Here is a 25992-nt window from a genome sequence, read left to right on the forward strand (position 1 = left end):
ACAGCTAAACGTCGTCGTGAGTCTGTCGGAAGCAGTTCTGCAGTCTGACGCCTCAAAAATATTTACTGCGGGCAGCACAAAATGTGGTCTCTATTTTCCTTTTCTGATATTGGATATAGTTTCTTCAAAAATTCTTTTACAAGCAGTGAATTACGACCGTGTTCAATAAACTGTAAATTTGTTTCTTTCTGTCTCTATGTCCATTCTTCCTTCTTAGAAACCAATCAGTAAGAATCCATGACTGTTTCTTACCTCGCATATTAAGTACGTTTCTCGACTACAGTCGGGACAGGCTTCTTCAAATAATAGTGAAATGCAGGTCACAAAATAACCTTATACTGGGTGAACCGTCATAGGCATAAACATTGTCATCGAAATCCAACAAAATAGTTCTGGTCTGACCCTACTGATTGATGTTCTTCATTTGTTACCTAAGTTACTGTAGATGAAATCCTTGCTGGTTTTTTCAATAAATCTGCATTTTTTCTGTTATCTCGTCACAGTGAACGCTTTTCGAGCACTCAAGTACTTTGCTGATTCACAGAACCAAAGTGCCAAAACGTCTAATATTCAGTAGACGAGTATTATAAAAGCAGGACTATTTTACGCCTTGAAAGATAAAACTAAAAAATAGTAAAAAATTTAAAAGAAATCAAGATAGGAAGTGTAAATCCGCAATATTTTGTTCTGAAATTTCTTTTGGAATGTTAAAATGTACATTTTGCCCCTTCTCGAGAGGGAACTGATCAGTGTCTTTCTTTAATGATCAACCATTAGTTTGGTTTGCAGCAGTACATGATTCCTCTCTTCTGTCTGCTTTCCTCTTCATTTCCGTGTATGTAGTGCATCCCACACTGTACACAATTTGCTTCTTGTATGGCATCCCTGGTCGTCTCTGGCCATTTTTTCCCTCAATAGCTCTTAATGATATTGTTCCAGTCACGTTGTTTTGTCTTAAAATGTGCCCTATGAATTTGTCTCTTCTTATTTGGACGTTCCTCCACAGCACCTCTCCATTGGAAACTCTGTCTCTCTAGCTGATCTTCATCATCCTTCTGTAGCACCAAGCCGGCCCAAGTGGCCGAGCGGTTCTAGGCGCTACAGTCTGGAACCGTGCGACCGCTACGGTCGCAGGTTCGAATCCTGCCTCGGACATGGATGTGATGTCCTTAGGTTAGTTAGGTTTAACTGGTTGTAAGTTCTGGGAGACTGATGACCACAGCAGTTAAGTCCCATAGTGCTCAGAGCCATTTTTTGCAGCACCAAGTCTCCAGGGCTTCTAGCGGCTTTCTCTTTTGATTTCCTGCGATCCAAGTTAAACACCCGCATAAGGTCACATCAACCTGCTGTTTCCATGATTCGTTTCCTCATTTCCAGACTGATGTTGGCGCTGGTGGGTAAGTTCTTTCTCAAACTAATTGCAATTTTGGCCTGCTCTATTCTGCTTACATTTCCTATCCATCTTCTACCACCTCTTGTGATCCTACTTCCCAAACAAATAAATTTCTCTATCACTTCTCGCTCCTCTCTTCCAATCCATATTGCTATAGGTTTATATTTTTCTTGAGTACTGCATACCCTCACTTTATTCTTTCGCTTGTTTACCCTCATACCGTATCACAGAAAATCTTTTCCAATGTGCTTGGGAGCTTTTCTAGATCTTCTTCGTCCCCGTGTCCACGGTAACATAATGTGCGTAACGTAGCATGTCTATCTTCTGCCCATCAATTTTGATCCCCACGTCAGTGCTTTCGAGAACTTAGTCTGTTTCTTCCTAGATCCCAGCACTAATTATAAGAAGAGAGAGAGAGAGAGAGAGAGAGAGAGAGAGAGAGAGAGAGAGAGAGAGAGAGCACATCCTTGTCTCACGCCTTTCCTAATTTTTGCTTTTTGTTCCTGATGGAAATTTCTGATCTGTCACTTCGTTCTTATAGAAGCTGAGTATCAGGCGCATGTCTTTCTATTTTAGACGTGCTTTCTTCACCACTATGAATATCTCTTACAGATAGCATTATCCACTCCTTTTTCCAGACCTATAAAGGCGACATAAGGTGGTTTATTTTTCTGTTAATAAGAAGCCTAAGTGCTAGAATCGCCTCTCTTGTTCCTAACGCCGCCCCCCCCCCCTTTTCCGAAACCAGAAAAATCTGCACCCAGCATATCCTCCAGCTTCTACAAAGAATTATCTTCATAAACAGAATTATCATCGTGTGATATTAGACTTGAGGCTGCCGCCTTCTTTGGTGTGGGAACCATGATGCCTTTCTGGAAGTCGGTTGGTATTTCTCCTGTGTTGTAGATGGACCTAACCAGTTTCAGCAACATCATTTTCATGTTGTCACCAACATTCTTGAATAGTTCTGCAAAACTGTCATCAATACTTTGCTCTCCCGTAGATTTTTATATCTACAGGACACATACATTAACATGTTCTGTAGAAATGATTAGCATTTCAGGCACCTCGGTTCAGCATGTTGCCTAATAGGCAGATGGTTCGCCTTGGGCCCTGATAACTTGTTACATGCGTGATGTCATCGACGCGTATAAGGCGCGAATGACGTCCTGAGGTATAGCCATCCTTACTGCATTCACCTCGTTCCAAAGTTCATCTGTTGTGGTTAGCACTGCGTCAGAGCGCTGCACCTGTCGTTCTACCATATCCCACACATTTTCTATTGGCGATAAGTCTGGTGATCTGGCGGGCCAGAGCGAAAGGCTGGTATCCACTGACACCAAGAAGGCACATGTTCATACAGCAACATTCTTTGTGTATTGTCCTGCTGAAAAATGACGTTTGAGGTGCTGTGCAGAAAGGGTATGGCTACGGGTCGCAGGATGCCATTCAAATAGGTCACTCTGGACACAGTGCCCTGGACACGCACCAACTGCAATTTGTGGTTGTACCCAATAGCACCCCACGCCATAAGGCCTTGAATTGGCGCTGTATGTCTTGTGCGAATGAAGTCACTTTGATGCCGCTCCCTCTATCTAGGGGTTGGGTTGTTTTGGGGAAGGAGACCAGACAGCGAGGTCATCGGTCTCAACGGATTAGGGAAGAACGGGGAAGGAAGTCGGCCGTGCCCTTTGAAAGGAACCATCCCGGCATTTGCGTGGAACGATTTAGGGAAATCACGGAAAACCTAAATCAGGATGGCCGGACGCGGGATTGAACCGTCGTCCTCCCGAATGCGAGTCCAGTGTTTAACCACTGCGCCACCCCTATCTAGGGTAAACCAAAATGCTGCCGTCATTTTCAAACAAAGACAACCTGGATTCGTCCTAATACACTATCTGATGCCGTTCTTGTTCCAAGTGACGTCGTTCGATACACCATTACCGTGTAGCATGTTTCTGCACAGTCGTCAAAGGTAGGCGGAGAAGTGGACGACGCGCAATTAACCCATGCCGCAATAAACGGCGACGGAATGTCACCTCTGATAGTGTACGATGTGTTATGCTGTTCCACTGTTGGGCCAGAGCCGAGGAGAATGCAGATATGTCCTGCAATGCCATTCCGATTATGTGTCGACGTTCTGGGTGGGTGGTCCGGGTGCTGCGACCTGACCCATCTCGTCGTGTTCCGTGGCCTTCCGTGAACCATATGGCACACACCCGTTGCACTACCGAAACACTTCGTCCCACACGAGCAGCGATTTCCCGGATGGATGCATCACATTCTGTCATGCCAATAATGCACCCTCTTTCAAACACAATGATTTGACGGTACAGTTCGAGCATACGCCTTCGTGGCATCCTGCACGTCTGCCCAAGTTACACTGATACATTACCTTCGGTTTACAGCGACAAAGAGAGCCCCAGGGACATTTTACCGGTAGGTGGTGTTGCGCCCCAATATCGATGTTGATCTTGAACCCGCTGGCCCACATGGTTCACAAGCTAAGCATTTCTGCAGAATATACTAATGTACGTGTCCTGTGATTATCAATGTCCTATCTCTAGTCGTTCAAGGTGTTCTGTTTTTTTTTTTTTTTGTTTGCTTTTTTTTCTTTTTAATATGAGTGTACATACTCGTCGATGGGGCATGTTTGTGCCCTAGGATGAATGTTGCAAACACTGTTGACCTCTTATCTCAGCACAGTTACTGCCTGCAGAGTCAGAACACAGGGTGGACATACTGGTCTCCTGAGGGTCCTCTGATCACAGATGACTGTGAAAAATGAATCCCTAACACTACATCCTCTCATTATGCACATAATATATCCTGGTGTCAATGAACACAGTCCTTGAGGATGTTATGTAAGAAAAAATGAGACCGTGGTGTAGCATTATTGACAAAGATGGCATGGTGACGTTCAGCTACCTAATCGGAGAAGATGTCTTATTCTGTTCATATTGGCACTTTTCCTCGGATACGTGCGAGAGTTACTTCTGAAATGCATCTGTTTGGTGTACATGGCTACGACGAGTGACAGTTGACTGTAGTCTTGGGCTAAATGATATTGATAAGGTAAAGTAAGGGATGAAAAATCAAGCAACGTAATCCTCTCAAATAGCGCTCAGACGAATACTGAGAGCACGCATCTCGTGGTCGTGCGGTAGCGTTCTCGCTTCCCACGCCCGGGTTCCCAGGTTCGATTCCCGGCGGGGTCAGGGATTTTCTCTGCCTCGTGTTGGCTGGGTATTGTGTGATGTCCTTAGGTTAGTTAGGTTTAAGTGGTTCTAAGTTCTAGGGGACTGATGACCATAGATGTTAAGTCCCATAGTACTCAGAGCCATTTGAACCATTTGAACGAATACTGAGCTTAATATTCGCATTCCGCGAAAGGATAGCCATTAGCTTTGACATAACCTGTCAGTTCATGACCAACTTCGAAGAGATTAAGAACTGAAGGCAGAACGTTGGTACATGGTATACTGATCAGGAGCTGTACGCCATCGCCTGCGTCCCCGTGCTGGTGAAATAATAACGACGAAGATGTTTTCCACCAACGGAACTCGGGCCGTGATTGGCGAGATCGGCTATGGCAACGGAAATCGTCTCTCCAGCACAGAATATGTAATTCTGTCGTTCCCGCAACGTCATAATAATCAAAATAACGAACATTTTCTCTTTTTAAGGGAGAATGTGGTGTGGTCTCAAAGCTGTTACCGGATGGCAGCTCGGCGATCGGTGTTAATGTGACTCCATCCAGCTATTGTCACACTTTTTGTATATTTGCTGTCGTGTATGTAATATTGCAGCATTTGAATTCGGTTTTATTGAAATGTGTTGACAGGATACACTTACTAGGGTCGTTTTAGGTCGCTCAGTATATAATACGACACAATTTTTTTCTCAGAGCATAAATCTTCTTAAGACGTAGAATTTGATGACAATACCAGTCAAAATTTCATTTATACGTACTGTTTTTCTACATAGTCTCCATCACGTTCTATGGACATATGTCAGCGTTATGTAAGAAAGTATGTTCGCTGTTGATGAAAGCTCTTGTTCTGTGCTCCTAGCGATGTTTTTCCTGTGTAAATTACACTCTCTTCATATGCCACGTGTGTGCCACAAAGAGAATCCTTAATTGCCCCAAAGAGATGGAAGTCCCGGGGCGCCAGCTCTGGGCTATTCCCGGGGTGCCAGGTCTGGGCTATAGGGTGGATGAGACAATGGTGACTAGCACAATATGGTGATACGTTTTCGTGTTTTGAGACTTATGTGTGGGCGTGCATTGTCGTGTTGGAGTAAGATTTGTTTTCGATTCTTGTCAGAATGAACTCGTCGGAAACGGTTCCTGCGCTAGTCCATACTCTTCACACATCCCTGTGAAGCAATGTTTGACTGTTTTCGCAACATATCCACGAGAATGACACCAAAGTTTTCGCAAAATATTGTCAATATGACTTATCCACCAGAGGGAGCTGAGTTAAATTTCTTCTTTTTTGGTGATAGCAGGAGGCACTGACTGTCCTTTCGTTTCCATCTTAAAGTGATGCACCCAGGCCTCGTCACCTATAAAGTTCCGTTAAGGAAAGCCCTCTTCATAGGCCTGAAACTTCTGGAACAGTTCAGATTAAATGGCTTTTCTTTGCATCTTGTGGTCTGTTTGAGCCTTCTTGGAACCCATCTCGAGCTCATCTTTCAGTTTTTGAGAGTCTCCGTCACCTAATACGCACTTCCAGAACTCACGCGTAGTTGCAGAACCAGTTGTGAGATGTGAGGCGCAGGTCTGCTTAAATAATGCATCTGAGCGGTTCACCGTGTCAGGAACTTGGCATGTGACAGTATGTCCAGAAGGCGGCCGATCATGGAAGTCAGTTTCTGCGCTTCCTGACGCTTTATCTGTCTTTACCCTTTGCATAATAGCATTCCTATCAACCGCATCGTTAGCATGCACTGTACACAAACGTTTCTGGACATTCATCAAGGCTTCTTTTTATGCACTCAAGAATACACTTAGAGCGCATTGGTTGCAATGAGTGTCTTGTATAGACGCCACTTCGATGATTCACTACGGCTTTGCCACCTGTTAAAATTGTTCGTCACTTCACGTACGTCCAGAAGAAACATCAAATTTGAAGCATCTAAAAGGATGTTTCCCTGTGTATGTCATTGGCTAGAAAAATGGGACATAGTTTATTGAATTACCCTGCTATTAGTCTGTCTCGCAATAGTACAAATTTAATTCACTCATTCGCACAAATGGTTCCGTAAATCCCGTAATAAAGAAGCGGCTTTAGGGACGTAGAACGAGTCAAGTTACACATTAATAGGGCGAAGGAGGCGCTGCAGGCAACTTTTGCAGTGTGCAGTGAATAAAAATTATGACAGTGCTAATTTTCACACAGGTAAAACTGGAGTCACTTATAGAAAATTTATACGTTAGCAAGAAAATTCACTGCTCTTACACTGCTGTTACACTATTCACCACTGTTTCTTACTACTGAGAGGACAGTACATCCTGAAAACCATGAAGACTTTTGTCGTTACATAATGCCGTAATGATACTTTTAACCATTGGATGCTGGAATAAGAAAATTTTAGATTAAAACAGAAAATATAATTGATAAAGAAAACACTACAGCCCTGTTGTAGACTCCCACAATATCGATTTTTGTTTTTACTTTTATACGTTCACCTAACATTTCATTTCTTTATTTCCATTCCACGAAATTAAAATCCTTTTTTATAGCAAGCAGAAGACTGCATTAATTTCTTTCTGCAAACGCAGTATTTTAGAAATATATTCCTGTATGTATAAACTGAAAGCAGAAACTTTTATGGAAGCTCTTATGCCACACGGAGGACGAATGACATATTTTGCCGCCTGAAAGGAAAATTTATTCGTGACACGATTTAATTTCACCACGCATCGTCCAACGTAAAAGCATAGGAGATTGGATAGGAGTTTTTCTGGGGAAAGTACCGCACCATACGGAGGGGAAGAAATGTTGGGGACAGAAGTGCATAGTACTGTCTTTGAAATCCAATCTTTCGAATTTCACGGGTCTTTTCCGCCTTGCGCGCGTTCAGCTGTCTTCCCCGGCGGTACAGAACTCCGGATGTTGTCTTGTCGCTTTCACTGTTTCATTTCGTCTGAGCGTTGCACTGTAAGCGAATCTTCATCTAAGCTGGTCACGAGCGCCAGTTCATCTCGCAACCCTTTACGTAACTGTAACTGTGTTTCGCCGATTTGCTTTGCTTTTAGTAGAGTGTCCTGACGTTTGAAAAACTTCCTAATGTTAGCCTTTATCTGATGCACATTGTTAAATATGGCTTCGACTCAATTTAATTCAGTTTAACTTCTTTTTTTAATTTATTCGTGCAAATTCCTTTTCTCTGCTATTAGGTTTATTAATATTACTGGAGAGCAAACTTCCAGGTTTGTCTTCTGTTTCAGGAACGTTGAGACGTTTTCCAAAATTCCTGATAATAAACAAAACACATTTAAATACTGGAATGAATGCACAGATTTGACTCAAGGGATCTCAGAGCATGTCTGAAGTGGAATCGTCAGTCACAGTCAACGTTGAAGAAAACGTCTGATTTGTACTGGAAGGCATTATTCGAACGAACACACAGATTTGCCACTACCCTTCTTACAAATGTATCTTTATTTATACCGGAAAGTAAAGACGAAAATGCAAACATCGGTTTCTTTTTTAGGTTTCTATACAATGTTGGATAAATATTTAGATATTTAATTCGTTTCATTGTGCTATCAGGAATGTAACTATTATCATATGTGTATCTGGTTTCCAGTATGGTAGAGCAAAAAATTATAGAGTATAAACAATAAATAGAGAGCAAGTTTCAGAGTACTTGTTAAGAATTTCATCCTTTACCTTAGCTCAATTTCATTCTCATTATCCTATTGCAAAAAGTGCAGAAGTAGCTTCTTGAGCTCCTACTGGTTTTAAATACACTCCTGGAAATTGAAATAAGAACACCGTGAATTCATTGTCCCAGGAAGGGGAAACTTTATTGACACATTCCTGGGGTCAGATACATCACATGATCACACTGACAGAATCACAGGCACATAGACACAGGCAACAGAGCATGCACAATGTCGGCACTAGTACAGTGTATATCCACCTTTCGCAGCAATGCAGGCTGCTATTCTCCCATGGAGACGATCGTAGAGATGCTGGATGTAGTCCTGTGGAACGGTTTGCCATGCCATTTCCACCTGGCGCCGTAGTTGGACCAGCGTTCGTGCTGGACGTGCAGACCGCGTGAGACGACGCTTCATCCAGTCCCAAACATGCTCAATGGGGGACAGATCCGGAGATCTTGCTGACCAGGGTAGTTGACTTACACCTTCTAGAGCACGTTGGGTGGTACGGGATACATGCGGACGTGCATTGTCCTGTTGGAACAGCAAGGTCCCTTGCCGGTCTAGGAATGGTAGAATGATGGGTTCGATGACGGTTTGGATGTACCGTGCACTATTCAGTGTTCCCTCGACGATCACCAGAGGTGTACGGCCAGTGTAGGAGATCGCTTCCCACACCATGATGCCGGGTGTTGGCCCTGTGTGCCTCGGTCGTATGCAGTCCTGATTGTGGCGCTCACCTGCACGGCGCCAAACACGCATACGACCATCATTGGCACCAAGGCAGAAGCGACTCTCATCGCTGAAGACGACACGTCTCCATTGGTCCCTCCATTCGCGCCTGTCGCGACACCACTGGAGGCGGGCTGCACGATGTTGGGGCGTGAGCGGAAGATGGCCTAACGGTGTGCGGGACCGTAGTCCAGCTTCATGGAGACGGTTGCGAATGGTCCTCGCCGATACCTCAGGAGCAACAGTGTCCCTAATTTGCTGGGAAGTGGCGGTGCGGTTCCCTACGGCACTGCTTAGGATCCTACGGTCTTGGCGTGCCCCCGTGCCTCGCTGCGGTCCGGTCCCAGGTCGACGGGCACGTGCACCTCACGCCCCACGTGTTGAGCAATTCGGCGGTACGTCCACCCGGCCTCCCGCATGCCCACTATACGCCCTCGCTCAAAGTCCGTCAACTGCACATACGGTTCACGTCCACGCTGTTGCGGCATGCTACCAGTGTTAAAGACTGCGATGGAGCTCCGTATGCCACGGCAAACTGGCTGACACTGACGGCGGCGGTGCACAAATGCTGCGCAGCTAGCGACATTCGACGGCCAACACCTCGGTTACACTCCGCTGTGCCGTGCGTGTGATCATTGCTTGTACAGCCCTCTCGCAGTGTCCGGAGCAAGTATAGTGGGTCTGACACACCGGTGTCAATGTGTTCTTTTTTCCATTTCCAGGAGTGTATATGTCGTCATCCATATTCAGTTTGTAGTAAATCTGCGACGTAACTCTTTGAACTTTAATATGTAACAAAATGTAATGAAATACATATGCCTGTTTCCCGTATCAAAATTGTGGCATGCTGTTGCAAGATACTGGCAATACCTGCAACTAAATACGGTTATGTAAGTCATGCTCTCTGCATGATGATTTAATCGTCATAATGCGTAGCGTACGGAAGAAGAACCTTGTGACTAGCACAGAATTATACATTTTTTCAATTGGTGGATGCTTATGCTTCGATTGATGCCCACCTGTGCTTGTGCGTTACTCGTACTTGCGTAATGATAACCAGTCTCATTTCCCACACGAGGCTATCCACATTATCTACCTGTTTGCTCTGAAACATTGGACTAAACGATACTTAGTGCGAGTGACTTAACGAGCTGAATGTTGCTGTTTTTCACTTCCAACAGATGCCACTAAATGGTGAAGCCTCCAGAAAGTATTACCAGGAGATTATCATAAAATGATAAACGTATAAGATTTCTGGAATCTGTGCCATAATTGACTAAGATCTCTGGGCTAATGACGTTCGGTGTCAATTCAAATGACAACAGATACTGCATGAAGAACTAGAGCAATTCGGGGATGGCTATTGCATCTTTCAACACGATCGAGCACCTATTCCTAATGCACGGGCTGTGGCGGAGTGGTTACACGACAACATCATCCCTGTAATGGACTGGCCTTCACAGAGTCCGCACCTGAATCCTATAGAACACCTTTGAGATGTTTTGGAACGCCGACTTCGTGCCAGGCCTCACTGACCGACATCGAAACCTCTCCTCAGCGCAACATTCCGTGAAGAATAGGCTGCCCTTCCCCAACAAACCTTACAGCACCTGATTGAACGTATGCCTGCGAGAGTGGAAGTAGTCATCAAGGCTAAGGATGGGCCAACACAATATTGAATTCCAGCATTACCGATGGAGGGCACCACGAACTTGTAAGTCATTTTCAGCCAGGTGTCCGGATACTTAGTGTCTGTGACGGTATCAAGTTTCACAATCTCACTCACTCATCATCATAATCATCATCATCATCATCGAACACATACGTGACACCACAACACACACACAACCATTACAGTTGCACACACTTAACAAATGGTTCAAATAGCTCTGAGAACTATGGGACTTAACATCTGAGGTCACCAGTCCCCTAGGTCTTAGAACTACTTAAACCTAACTAACCTAAGGATATCACACAAATCCATGCCCGAGGCAGGATTCGAACCTGCGACCGTAGTGGTTGCTGCGGTTCCAGACTGAAGCGCCTAGAACCGCTCGGACACACTTATCAGTTAGACTTAAGCAATACACAGCGCTAACACTTTGTGAAGTGAATATGTTTGCGGGTACAAGGTAAAACCCGTGCTGAGTGGCCGCGCGGTTTGAGGCGCCACGTTACGGATTACGCGGCCCCTCCCGCCGGAGCTTCGAGTCCTCCCTCTTGCATGGGTGTTGTGTTGTTCTTAGGATAAGTTAGTATAAGTAGTGTGTAAGTCTAGGAACCCATGACCTCAGTAGTTTGGTCCCTTAGAAATTCGCACTCATATGAACATTTGAACGGGTACAAAAGATATGAAACACCTTTCCAGTTCAGGTGGATGAACCTGCCTTTTGAGGTCTCCCAGCCAATCATGCAAAACGACTTCACTTTGCTTTTACTCTGCACTACGCTTCTTTTGAACCATTGTTCAACACTGTACAATTAATACAACAACATTTATTTCTTTTATTAATTTACGATAGTATGTACTTCTTATGGTTCTGTAGCTTCTAAACTAATTGAGATATGGGGTTCAGCGTGTGGTTATCTGTTTCTCTAGAAGAGTTCTTTATATGATATGCCTGACTTTTATACAGCTCTAGTTCTTCATGCAGTATCTGTTGTGAGTTGGTTTTCAAATTTCCGTCAGGAAACCGCTTGCTTTCGCAACAGGCACAAAGGCCCGTGGTATGCAACGAATATTTCTGATCAAACTCAGCTACTTCTTGCCCTCACACCTGGACAAACACGTTTGCCAGCAAATCGCTTTGGACTGGCACATGAATACGGTCGTCTACAGGCCGAGCAGTGGGCTACCTCGTAGCGTCTGATTTCTCATGCCTGGGCTCTTTCCAGCGCGCGCCGAGCTACCACGCCCCCTCCACTCCCAGCTACGCGAGTCCATTTAGCGGAAGTTGCTGTATCACGATTCCAATACATCCCTAAACAAGTAAAACAAAATGAATGAAAAATAAATTGTCAGCCCTGGAAACATCCACGTTCCCAGTCCACTCCGACAGTGTTTCAGCTGAAATTCTGATATGATTTCATTGAATATCGGATTGAGAAATTAGTGATTTTGTTCGTAGGACGATATTAGATACGTCGTAAAATAATCTGTCTTTTTGCCATACCTTCACCTCGACGTTGTACTCCATATTACACATGTGGAAAGAGGGGAGCATTCTCTATTGCACCACTGAACCTTGTTGTTGTTGTTGTTGTTGTTGTTGTTGCTGTGGTCTTCAATCCAGAGACTGATTTGATGCAGCTCTCCATGCTACTCTATCTTTTGCAAGCTTCTTCATCTCCCAGTACCAATTGCAACCTACAGTCTTCTGAATCTGTTTAGTGTATTCATCTCTTGGTCTCCCTCTACGATTTTTACCTTCCGCGCTGCCCTTCAATAATAAATTGGTGATCCCCTGATACCACAGAATATTCCCTACCAACCGATCCCTTCTTCTAGTCAAGTTGTGCCACAAATATCTCTTCTCTCCAATTCTATTCAGTACCTCCTCATCAGTTATGTGATCTACCCATCTAATCTTCAGCATTCTTCTGTAGCACTACATTTCGAAAGCTTCTATTCTCTTCTTGTCTATACTGTTTATCGTCCACGTTTCACTTCCATACATGGCTACACTTGATACAAATACTTTCAGAAACGACTTCCTCACACTTAAATCTATACTCGATGTTAACCAACTTCTGTTCTTCAGAGACACTTTCCTTGCCATTGCCAGTGCCGGCCGCGGTGGTCTCGCGGTTCTAGGCGCGCAGTTCGGAACCGTGCGACTGCTACGGTCGCAGGTTCGAATCCTGCCTCGGGCATGGATGAGTGTGATGTCCTTAGGTTAGTTAGGTTTAAGTAGCTCTAAGTTCTAGGGGACTGATGACCACAGCAGTTGAGTCCCATAGTGCTCAGACCCATTTGAACCATTGCCAGTCTACTGAACCTTAGTCTACATTAATGATGGGCAGAACTGAGACCTTCAAGCAAACAAGAGCTCTGTTCTTGAGAAGTAATGAATCGAATATACGTCTGAGAGCTGAGAAATTTATGAATACAGACTAGTTGTTCTGGCCGTTCGCTTCAGTAGGCTGTATTAATAAAGTTCTCGGATGTGTGCGTTTAGCATGCCTGTTCCCATCATTTGGGATATGCGCCACCTTCTGCATCGCTAAGGAAAATAGTTTTCTGTAAATAAAGCAAGGCTACATTCGTTTCTTACGTAATTTTTTCAGATGATGTTTACTTTTCTCATAAAAAAATTCCCACTTATTTAAGAACTTGTTTTATTTATGACGCAAATCTTATGTGACTTTAATGGAACTGTTCGGTATAAAAACTGTTTATTTCGCTCATTATAGTAGATAAACTGAAGCAATTGCTTTTCGAAACTGAGGGAATTAGAAAAAATAACAAATTTTTATAGACATTTCATCAAATCCTATCACATTGGCGGCTGCTTCTCTCTCTCTCTCTCTCTCTCTCTCTCTCTCTCTCTCTCTCTCTCTCTCTCTGACTAAACTATAACTATATACTTAACTCTGGTATTAAATTGAAATCCAAACAACTTCAATATTTCCATTAATACCTGTTCTCAAAATATTATACCTTCTTTTCATTTTGCAATAAATATTTTATCCTCTTCTGATTTCATAATAATTTCTGAAAATTGGTGGAATAATTGTTATCGAAATTCATTGGATTAATTTTAATGCAAGTAAGGAGTAGACATGATCCAATACTTTTTCTGAATACATGTTTGATGAAACGCCCTTTTTTGTATAGCAAATGAAATTCGTTGCTCGAGTTTCCTTGGTAGGAGGCAACTGGAAGCATACCTAATAAATACACATCCGAGAAACGACAACAATCGATTGTTTTCATTCTGATCACCAGTGCTGCCAACACGATCGTATCCACAACTTCAAACAGGAGGTGACGTGCCTGTATGTGGTGTTACAAGGGTGTGCTGAAAATCAATGCCTGCGAATTTTTTTATATCAAAGCCCTTAAACAATCTCTATTAACATTATACGTCTTCATTCTTCATTTATAGCATGTAACATGTAGGGGTGTAACGTAACAATGTAGGTGCGTGAGAAACAGCGTACTGTATTTCAGTTTCGAATTCGAAGAGATGGTCCACACATCTGCAACAGGCCGACGGTGAGGGTTCACTGCCATCAATTATCCTCCATACGGTCTCGACTTGACCCCATCCGATGTTCATGTTTCCAAAACTTAAAGAATACCTTCGAGGACTTCTCTTTGATAGTGATGAAGCAGTGCAAGCAGAGGTGAGGTTGCGGCTCTGTCAACAAAGTCAAACTTTCTACAGTGATTGAATCAAGTATTTTTGTCTCTGATTGGGAGAAATGTGTTAGTCATCAGAAATAAATATATAGAAGAATAAAGATGTAGAATGTTAATACCGTTTGTTTTATTTAAAAAACCTTAAGAATTTTCATATAAAAATTCGCAGGCATTATTTTTCAGCACGCTCTCGTAGAACACACGATGTCATTTTTAGTGAATACCGACCCTACGCTAGAATCAAGAACTCCTCACTACTCGGCTCTCGAACTGCCTAACGTTAGTCTACATTTACCAGTCAGTGTCTCGCTCCACACCTACGGTAGGCACCTGATCATATAATTACTTTCGACGCGATGAAGTACGAAATTTTTCTCGGGTGAGCTTATGTCGTCGATGAGTTCTCGTAGAGGCTATGAACCGCAAAAGTGGTGAAACCGTTGACATTAACGGAGGCTCTTGTGGAGGTTATGCATGAGGCAGCTTACGTAAAGGGAGACAGCATTAGCTGGAGGCTGCAACGGCAACGAGTACTGCTGACGCAGAGCGACATATGACCCATTCACGTTAGATGCCGCTTGACCGACTTGGAGAAGGATGCGTCTTTCACTGTGGGTGACATAGTGGAAACCACTCTTAGGAATATCCTAAATATTTTCTCGTGTTCTAGCATTGTTATTTAATTATTTTCATTACCATCCGAATTTGTGGCTTTCGACATTATATTGAGGAACCTTGCCGTCGTACAGTAAACTCATAAAGCATCTGTTAAAAATATTGAATGTGTCCCCCCTTACTAATTCAGTAATTATTGAATCTGTGCGTTCATCCTAAAGTCAGCATAAAATGCAATGTGTTGGAATTCTAATAGGTATTCTGTCAAAGACGGCACCAACGCTGAATCCTGCACATAACTTCACAGGAATAATATCGCAAGTGGTTAAGACGAGAGATCATGTAAACCGTGAAAGTTATTTCTGCTCATCAATCTCACCAAAACTGATCCACTGAGTCGTACTGAAGAATTAGCTAACCTCTAGATAGAGATGGATGAATTCTATAGGCCACGAGCAGCAGCATGAGTTAATTTTGTAACGTCTTGCAATGCAGCTATTGTATAATGTATTGCCCCGTGAAGAAAGTGCGTCCGTAAAATTTTAAACTGTGAGACTGCATGGTACTCTACGCGCTATCACGCTAGAGCAGGTATATCGATGTACCATCAATAGATTAGTCACTTCGGCAAAGAATATTTACGCTAATCATCCTCTTGCCGCATACTACCCGCCAGGTTAGCCGAGAGCGCTAATACGCAGCTTCCTGGACTCGGGTAGGCGCTCCGGCCCCGGATCGAATCCGCCCGGCGGATTAACGGCGAGGTCCGGTGTGCTGGCGTGCCGGCCAGCCTGGATGTGGTTTTTAGGCGGTTTTCCACATCCTACTAGATGACTACTGGTCCCCACGTCCCGCCTTAGTTACACGACTCGTAGACATTTGAAAACGCTCGCACTATTTCATGGCTTACACGAGACGCAGACACCTGGGGTACACTAATTCCATCCCAGGGGGTACTGGATGGCAGCAGGAAGGGTATCCGGCCACCCTCTGACACTAACATCGCCACATTCCATAGTAACAAGACCGACCCCCCGTTGGAGTGGGACAAAGGCCCAAAGAAAATGATGATGGTCCTCTTCCCTCATACTGATGCATCCGTAGAAACGCACCGAATGAGATGCCGCAACGCTAAGATACTAGATTCGTATGTGGGAGGCCGGCGGTTCAAATCCTTGCCCAAACATCCAGATTTAGAGTTTCCTAAATCGGTTAAGACCAATGTCCAAATGGTTCCTCTGAAAGTGCACCGCCGATTTCTTTCTGCAACACTCGATTGCTCTGTCTCTAATGACCTTGTTGCCGATAGGATGCTAAACTCTAATCTTTCTTGTGTCCTTTCATACAACCAGCTTAAAATTACTCACTTTCTCCTCGGATGTCAAGGGTTTGTGGCAAATGTAAGAAATAATATTTCTGCCTCAATCGTTTCCGTAACATCTACCAAACAGACGGCTGGGGAATGTTCATCTATCTTCTTCCTCTGTTGGTCAACTTCTCAGGTATACTGTACTACTCAGCTGTTGGTTGTCCTTAGCCTAAGCTAGTTTAAGTTAGGTTAACTGGTGTGTAAGCTTAGGGACCGATGACCTCAGCAGTTTGGTCCCATCGGAACTTGCCGTCACTGTACTACTCACCCACGATATTGTTGCTGTTAGCCGAATCGCAAACACTCAGTGACGTTACAGTAAACAAGTACAGTGGTGACTAAAGAAAACGCATCGTACTGTCAACGCTTCCCGGTCAGCTGTGCATGTACTGTAAACGCAGACTCACGATTAGCCGACTGAAGCGACGTCACTCACACTGCAACAATACTGTTGTCGACTAACACTTAAGAAATCCCTCACATTCGCCTAACCATTTCCTTGGTTACACTCGGTCGACCTTTTGATTTCACCTTATGCAAAAACCCGTCACTGTAAACTGTACAAACATTCGCCGAAAGGATTTGGAACTCTATGCATCTTTGTGAAATCTCACTCCGAAGCATCTTTGTACTGTTTAAACGCACTAATGCACATGAAATTTAAGCTTATCATCAGTTGTCTCGACAGGAGTCTCAGTGACTATGAACTGCAAACTACTGCGTTCTGGTTGTAAACGTTGGAAACTGTTGCGGAAAAGTAAGATTTTTTTCATTGTTTAAACCAGTAACAACTCAGTTTACATAAAACAAACAGAAGAGATAACTGTAGCTTTCTTTTGAATAAGAAAATGCTTGTACCTTCAAATATCCTCAACAAAATAATAGTACTTTTAGACATGGCCAAGAGTGAAGTATGGAGTGAAGCATGGAGTTCACACAAAATCCTTTGTTACCTGTAGTCCTAGTTTCTGAAACATGGGAATATTATTCTCGAGTGAAAAATTTTGGACTGAACTATAAACCGAATTCGTGGGAAATAATTACATGTGCATGCGAGTATATGTATTGTACTTCCGTTTCTATACAAAATGTGGACAGATCTTCATACTTTCTTCCTCCTGTTCTGTTATCAGATAATTTTGCTCTAATTTGTCTGTTTATACACGCATTTACGTGGTAAAACAATAAACTCTTGTTTTTTGAAACTCCTTGATGGATTTCGGATCCGTGCATGCCAGAAGACCAAGAAAATCTAATCATACCTCACTTATCTCTTTTAGTAGGAACATAGAGACACGATACAAAGCAAACTGTCTAAGTATTCGTGATTGAGGCTTATTTTACCAAAGTGAATGGGGTTATAACGCCCAAAGAGGCTCTGAACGAGCACTTTCTCATGAGATGCGCCAACAGAAATGAGTCAAACCAACCTCCAGACGTCCACTGCAAAACAGATATTTGCTGTTCCACCTTCGCATATACCTTTATTGATAGTTTGGATGAAAAAGAAAAAAAAAAGGCTTTGCCAACGGTCAGATTCCGAATTGCCATTCATTGATATGAATGTCAATAGCCTTTGTTATACTTAGATCCACAGAACCTATAGACTTCTTGAAATAATTCCTTTTCCTGTGTCATGTTGCATTGTTTTAAACAAGCACTTCATTTCAGGTCATCTGTTGTTTGCTAATATCATTCCCTTGGACACTACAAAGAAAAGGGACACAGAAAGTTACACCATATGCTTACATCATATCATGATTGACATAGCAGCCTGGAAGGAACAACATGCAATTGTCGTCAGTAGATGTTGAAATAAAGTGTTTATTTCGAATAAAAAATAGAATCATACAGAAAAACTGCTTCTTTCAAGATATGAATTTCCTGAACATCTGTTACTTTCTCAAACGTAAGTCAGTATTCATTTTCCTCACACCTCAGACTCCACTCATACCTTTGGCATAAGTACTTTAGAGCTTAAAAGAGCAAAGCAAAGGAGATGTGGCATGGATGAATTAATGTCAGAGGTCGACTGTAACTCATCTCCATGACGGCGTAAGAATCCTCAAGAGCTACAGCGCTCTTTGTCTGTACAGAATGGGGTACTAGGGCTTAACGTCCCGTCGACAGCGAAGTTATTAGAGACGAAACAAAAACTTTTATTGATAAAGAATACACTAAAAATTGGTCGTGACGTTGTCAAAAAGTTCCATCCTGGTATTAGTATGAAATGCTTTGCGAAAGGCAAAAGCAAATCTAAAACTGAATTTGAGTTTTTTCCTTTAGAGTGTGAGTTGAGTGCTTCACCCACTCCGTACTGCTGTGATAGAATGCTCCTTTTGCAGTTCAGGCTTTCAAAACGTTAGCTGAACGCTGCATGACAACATTAGTAGGTGTACTTGCACAAGACAATTAAGTCTTTTTGTGAGAATCTTGCTGAATTTATGATTGTCCAGACTACCTACACTATCGGATCGAAAGTAACCGGACACCCTATCTAATGCGGAATTGACCACTAGATGTTACAAGAGCCAGTATAAAGGGAGGCGGGGAATACTGTGTTGTCGGTAGAGAAGCAGTAACAGGGTTACGGATCGGGAGAGATCAGTGACTTCGAACGTGGACTAGTCGTTGGGTGTCACCTAACTAACAAATCCATCTTGGATATTACAGCACTTCTATATTCACCCAAGTCGACTGTTGATGATTTTGTTGTGAAGTGGAAACACGAAGAAACGACTACAGATAAACCAGGATCAGGCAAACCTCATGTACAGATGGGTAGGGACCGTCAAGTATCTTGGCGGTTGTTTTAAAAAATTGGATGAAATAAGCGGAAGGAATCACTTGTGAGTTCCAAAGTGCTTCTACTCGACGTCCAGCTAGAGCGATGCCTGTGTTTCAAATGGCTCTGAGCACTATGGGACTTAACATCTGTGGTCATCAGTCCCCTAGAACTTAGAACTACTTAAACCTAACTAACTTAAGTACATCACACACATCCATGCCCGAAGTAGGATTCGAACCTGCAACCGTAGCAGTCACGCGGTTCCGGACTGAGCGCCTAGAACCGCTAGACCACCGCGGCCGGCAAAGGAAAAGTTACAGATATGACTAAGTACTGGGATAACATACATAGAACAATACTTCAGTATTAAGCGATGCCTGTGCGTACGAAGTTAAAACCAAGGGTTGCAATGGTCGAGCGGCTCCACATAGGCCACACATTTCTGCAGTCAGTTCTGAGTTAATGAATGACATCACTGGACAGTGAATGATTGGAAACGAGTGATTTGGAGCAATGAATCACGCTACACCGCGTAGGAATCCGATGGAGGTGTTTGGGCTTGGCGAATGCCTGGAAAATGTTACCTGCTATCATGGTTCAAATGGCTCTGAACACTATGGGACTTAACTTCTGAGGCCATCAGTCCCCTAGAACTTAGAACTATTTAAACCTAACTAACCTAAGGACATCACACAATACACAGCCATCACGAGGCAGAGAAAATCCCTGACCCCGCCGGGAATCGAACCCGGGAACCCGGGCGTGGGAAGCGAGAACGCTACCGCACGACCACGAGATGCGGGCCACAAGAGATTTAGGGGACAACGAAAAACTTAAAATTCTAATGACAAGATGGCAGATCTTAACCGTCGTCCCTCAGAATGCTAGACCAATCACACACATCCATGCCCGATGCAGGATTAGAACCTGCGACCGTAGCGGTCGCGCGGTTCCAGACTGTGGCGCCTAGAACCGCTCGGCCACCCCGGCCGGCTGCTATCATGTGTAGTGTCAACAGTGGCTTACGGAGGACGCGACGTTTCAGTATGGAGATGTTTTTCGTGGTTAGGTCATAGCCCCCTGATTTCACAGAAGAAAACACTAAATGCGAACGATATGAAAATACACTCCTGGAAATTGAAATAAGAACACCGTGAATTCATTGTCCCAGGAAGGGGAAACTTTATTGACACATTCCTGGGGTCAGATACATCACATGATCACACTGACAGAACCACAGGCACATAGACACAGGCAACAGAGCATGCACAATGTTGGCACTAGTACAGTGTATATCCACCTTTCTACGATCGCAGAGATGCTGGATGTAGTCCTGTGGAACGGCTTGACATGCCATTTCCACCTGGCGCCTCAGTTGGACCAGCGTTCGTGCTGGACGTGCAGACCGCGTGAGACGACGCTTCATCCAGTCCCAAACATGCTCAATGGGGGACAGATCCGGAGATCTTGCTGGCCAGGGTAGTTGACTTACACCTTCTAGAGCACGTTGGGTGGCACGGGATACATGCGGACGTGCATTGTCCTGTTGGAACAGCAAGTTCCCTTGCCGGTCTAGGAATGGTAGAACGATGGGTTCGATGACGGTTTGGATGTACCGTGCACTATTCAGTGTCCCCTCGACGATCACCAGAGGTGTACGGCCAGTGTAGGAGATCGCTCCCCACACCATGATGCCGGGTGTTGGCCCTGTGTGCCTCGGTCGTATGCAGTCCTGATTGTGGCGCTCACCTGCACGGCGCCAAACACGCATACGACCATCATTGGCACCAAGGCAGAAGCGACTCTCATCGCTGACGACGACACGTCTCCATTCGTCCCTCCATTCACGCCTGTCGCGACAACACTGGAGGCGGGCTGCACGATGTTGGGGCGTGAGCGGAAGACGGCCTAACGGTGTGCGGGACCGTAGCGCAGCTTCATGGAGACGGTTGCGAATGGTCCTCGCCGATACCCCAGGAGCAACAGTGTCCCTAATTTGCTGGGAAGTGGCGGTGCGGTCCCCTACGGCACTGCGTAGGATCCTACGGTCTTGGCGTGCATGTGTGCGTCGCTGCGGTCCGGTCCCAGGTCGACGGGCACGTGCACCTTCCGCCGACCACTGGCGACAACATCGATGTACTGTGGAGACCTCACGCCCCACGTGTTGAGCAATTCGGCGGTACGTCCACCCGGCCTCCCGCATGCCCACTATACGCCCTCGCTCAAAGTCCGTCAACTGCACATACGGTTCACGTCCACGCTGTCGCGGCATGCTACCAGTGTTAAAGACTGCGATGGAGCTCCGTATGCACGGCAAACTGGCTGACACTGACGGCGGCGGTGCACAAATGCTGCGCCGCTAGCGCCATTCGACGGCCAACACCGCGGTTCCTGGTGTGTCCGCTGTGCCGTGCGTGTGATCATTGCTTGTACAGCCCTCTCGCAGTGTCTGGAGCAAGTGTGGTGGGTCTGACACACCGGTGTCAATGTGTTCTTTTTTCCATTTCCAGGAGTGTATTTCACAGGATTTTGTATGCATGCAGTAGGGGAAAAGTTCAGAGACGCCGATTGTTTGTCTCAGCAACGTGCCATTAAGTAGCATCTGTGAGGGTATGGTCTGTGGGCAAAGAAAATTATGAAACGGACTGACATATCCAGACTTCCGACTGGAACCCAATGGAACGCCTTTGGTACGAGTCAGAACATCGACTTCGCTTCGAACCCCAGCGCTCAACATCACTACCGTCTCTGGTTGGAGGCTGTTGTTCCTCCAGAGACTTCAGGCACCTCACTGAAAGTGTGCCGGCCGTTGTGGCCGAGCGTTTCTAGGCGCTTCAGACCGGAACCGCGCTGCTGCTACGGTCGCAGGTTCGAATCCTGCCTCTGGCCTGGATGTGTGTGATGTCCATAGGTTAGTTAGGTTTAAGTCTAGGGGACTGATAACCTCAGATGTTGGTCCCATAGTGCTCAGAGCCATTTGAACTAAAAGTGCCCCCAGCCCAGTTCAAGCCGTCACAGATGCGAAGGTGTACATACCCCTTATTAATGTCCTCTAATAGGTTTACGCCTCGCCTGGGCCCGTCAACACCGACATTGGATTTTGATAACTGAATCATGTTGCCTGGTCGGACGAGACTCGTTTCATATTCCATCGAGCGGATGGACGTGTACGGGTATGGAGACAATCTCAGAGATCCATGGATCCTAAATGCTCAAAAATGGTTCAAATGGCTCTAAGCACTATGGGTATTAACATTGAGGTCATCAGTCCCCTAGACTTAGAACTACTTAAACCTAACTAACCTAAGGACATCACACAAATCTATGCCCAAGGCAGGATTCGAACCTGCGACCGTAGCAGCAGCGCGGTTCCGGACTGAAGCACCTAGAACCGCTCGGTCATAGCTGCTGGCGACTCTACATGTCAGCAGGGAACTCTTCAAGCTTGTAGAGGCTCTGTAATGGTGTGGGGCGTGTGCAGTGGGAGTGATATGGGACCCCTGGTACGTCTAGATACGGCTCTGACAGTTGACACGTACGTAAGCATCCTGTTCGATCACCAGCATCCATTTATGTCCATTGGGCATTCCGACGGACTTGGGCAATTCCAGCAGGACAATGCGACACCCTCACGTCCATAATTGCTAGAGAGTGGCTCCAGGAACACTCTTCTGAGTTGAAAAACTTCTGCTGACCACCGAACTCCCCAGCATATCTGAGCTGCCTTGCAACGTGCTGTTCAGAAGAGATCTCCACCCCTCGTTCTCTTAAGGAGTTATGGGCAGCACTGCAGGATTCATGGTGTAAGTTTCCTCCAGGACTACTTCAGATACTAGTCGAGTCCACGCCACGTCGTGTTGCGGCACTTCTGCGTGTTGGCGGGGCCCTACACGGTATTAGGTAGCTGTGCCAGTTTCTTTGGCTCTTCATTGTAAATATCTGCGACAGCTTCCTTTCTCCTTAATGCTAGATTGGTATTCCCATCACTTCGGCTGCAAAAATTGTACACTGTCGGCTTTACAACGCATGTTCGTCCAATTCTTCACTCTATAAGAAAAATTTTGTTTGCAACGAAGTTGTATTGTGTTTGTTACGAAATTAAATGTTCTTGGTTTTGTTGCAGAACACCCAGCAGAATGACAACCAGGCTGTTCCTACCTTGGAGTCTCCTGGCAGGTCAGTGAATAGTGGAGTTCACATTTACTTATAATTACCTTACGAAATATACACGTCCTGTTTTGATGTTACGGATGAAATCGGCAGAGACGTGTTATAATTGTAAACGGTTAGTTCTAGCCTACAGTTGTAGTTAATAAAGGAAATGTGTGCAGTTTCTTTGATTAGGAATTGTAAGATTCACGTTTTGAAACTCATATTAGAAGCTTGGCACAGTCTCCTCCTAGGATGATATACTAATTAAATAGTTCATTATTTTTGTCTCCACATTCGGGAGGACGGCGGTTCAAACTCGCGTCCGGCCATCCTGATTTAGGATTTCCGTGATTTCCCTAAATCGCTTCCTTTGAAGGGGCACAGCTGACTTCCTTCTCCATCCTTCCCTAATACGATGACACCGATGACATTGCTTTTTGGTCCCCTCCCCCGAGTCAACCAACCAAAAAATTTTTATCTCCGCTACGCAGTGACGATTGTCCAAAAGCATGTGATTGTCGCAATTACGTCAAGAAAACTTTTTTACAGTCACGTGGTTACTTCTCGTTTGATATGAAAGTAAATGCTCTACCAGTCGGATGTCGGAATCTAATGGTCGAAACGTGTCGTAAATATAAAAAAGGGGGGCGGGGGAGTTAGGAAGTGCCATAACGCATCGAAATGGATTCTTATCGTAGGAAACGCTTTATACCTATTTTGGTACAGTAACCTTCATTTTGCAAATTACGCTTACGGTGAAACACGGCAATCGGGCGAGCTGTGTTCATGCATTAATGTCCTGAAAAAAATATGAAATCTTTGTTAAGGCATAGTACCTGTAGACTAACAAAAATAGATTTTATAGTTTTTATTTCAACTGAGAGCCAATAATTATCACACATAGTAAATTTTAAATCCTTAATACCAATAGAAATAGAGCAGAAATTTTTTGTTGGTTGTTCTTAAGCTCCAAATCGCCGAAATCATGTAGACGTTAATGAAAACGTAGGTGACGATAACGAGATAACATCCAAAACTTACACCTGTAGTGTGACACCAGAAACATTTCTTGCAATGCTACCGAATTACATTCCCGACTGGCAGTACTACCACATTTGGAAAATTTTCGTATGATTTCTAGCAGCCATTTTGGTTAATTGCGGATTCCATCGTCATTTGAATGGTGTAGGTAACATCGTGCGAAGAGTTAGAGTAACGGTTTAAATTAATTTGTGTTTAAATTGGCTGCACGTTAACCACTTTCATAACAGTTCAATATTTAGTCCAATAACGGAATTATGTAAGTAATCCCTTCGCATTTATAGGCTACTAGTTTCTAAATAAAAATTGTTGAATGAAATAGGAGTTGCCCAAAATGAACTATTTTAGTTAAATCTTAAATTTAGCTTTGCTAACTGTCAGGAATTTTATGTCATTACACATATAATCAAAGATTTTGGGAGAAGTCTTGTTAACCCCTTACTACCTTAGTTTTAATGCAGAATAACAAATGTGATTTCTTTTTTTTAAATATTGCAATTATGGCTCCCGTTATTCTTTAAGAACTCCAATGTTAATCCCCAACATATGTTCAAATGTGTGTGAAATCTTCTGGGACTTAACTGCTAAGTTCATCAGTCCCTAAGGTTACACACTACTTGACCTAAATTACCTTAAGGACAAACACACACACCCATGCCCGAGGGAGGACTCGAACCACCTCCGGGACCAGCCGCACAGTCCATGACTGTGCAGCGCCCCAGACCGCTCGGCTAATCCCGCGCTGCTTAATCCCCAACAAATTTCATTCCAGAATGTAGGGACCATGACGCTGCTAACATGTTAAACTTCTTAAATAGTTTTCTACATGTCCATCCGGAGTGAGAACCGTGTGCTACTGTCGTTGCCCTCTTGTTCACAATCGAAACTATTTTTCTTAAAGAGAAGTTACCTGCGAATATAACTATATATCATATAACTGAATGAAAATAAAATCATTGCGTTAGTTTGAAGTTTTGTTTTTCTCATAACTTGAAGAGGCAAAAAGTCCGGGAACGACTCTACCGAGTAGTTGTACGAAGCTCTTACATGGGTGTTACAGGAAAGTACTGAATGAGTCAAAAAGGACTTTAAAAAACTCTGTAGTGATAGAGAAATTTATTGAGATAACTTACAGAATCGGTAGATGTGTCCTTTTTTAGCAAACAACATCAAGTTTCACATAAAAGTGTCCAGCGTCATTTTGGTTAGATGTAACTACCATCTGTGACGCGACAAACATCTCACCGGTTATCAGTTTCTTCCCACACTGGTTGCATAACATCAGGCGTAACTTGCGCAATGGCAGCGCAGATTCGATTTTTCAGGTCGCCTAAATCGTTTGGTGGAGGACGAACGTACACATGGCCATTAATGAAACTCCAGAGAAAGAAATTCAGTGATACCAAGTCTGTGAAGCGAGGTGGCCATGCAATTGGCCCTTTACTGCCTTTAGTCCCCTTTAAACATCCCAACAACCACCACCACCTTTACAGCCAATTCACCGACCTGGGAAGCGATTGTCGAGAGAATCGCGAACATCCATGAGGAAATGAGGTGGTGCACCGTCTTGCTGGCAGTAAACCATCCCATCTCGGTCATCCTCAACGATCCGTGGAATTAGAACGTGTGCACTACGCTGGCG

At 44.3% G+C, this 25992-nt stretch overlaps 1 protein-coding gene across 4 annotated transcripts in view; it reads left to right on the forward strand.

Annotated features, from left to right (window-relative positions):
- LOC126298440 (proteoglycan 4-like) overlaps positions 1-25992 on the forward strand; it is a 371748-nt gene that overhangs the window by 74966 nt on the left and 270790 nt on the right. For all 4 annotated transcript variants that reach the window (XR_007552609.1, XR_007552608.1, XM_049989767.1 and 1 more), the window contains exon 2: positions 23281-23333. Coding sequence is in view for 2 of the 4 variants with exons in the window: in XM_049989767.1 (XP_049845724.1) it covers positions 23294-23333 (40 nt within the window). In the remaining 2 variants the exon portion in view is untranslated. The remainder of the gene's footprint in view (positions 1-23280; positions 23334-25992) is intronic.

The sequence above is a fragment of the Schistocerca gregaria genome, chromosome X (genome assembly GCF_023897955.1).
Source record: "Schistocerca gregaria isolate iqSchGreg1 chromosome X, iqSchGreg1.2, whole genome shotgun sequence".
NCBI lineage: Eukaryota > Metazoa > Arthropoda > Insecta > Orthoptera > Acrididae > Schistocerca > Schistocerca gregaria.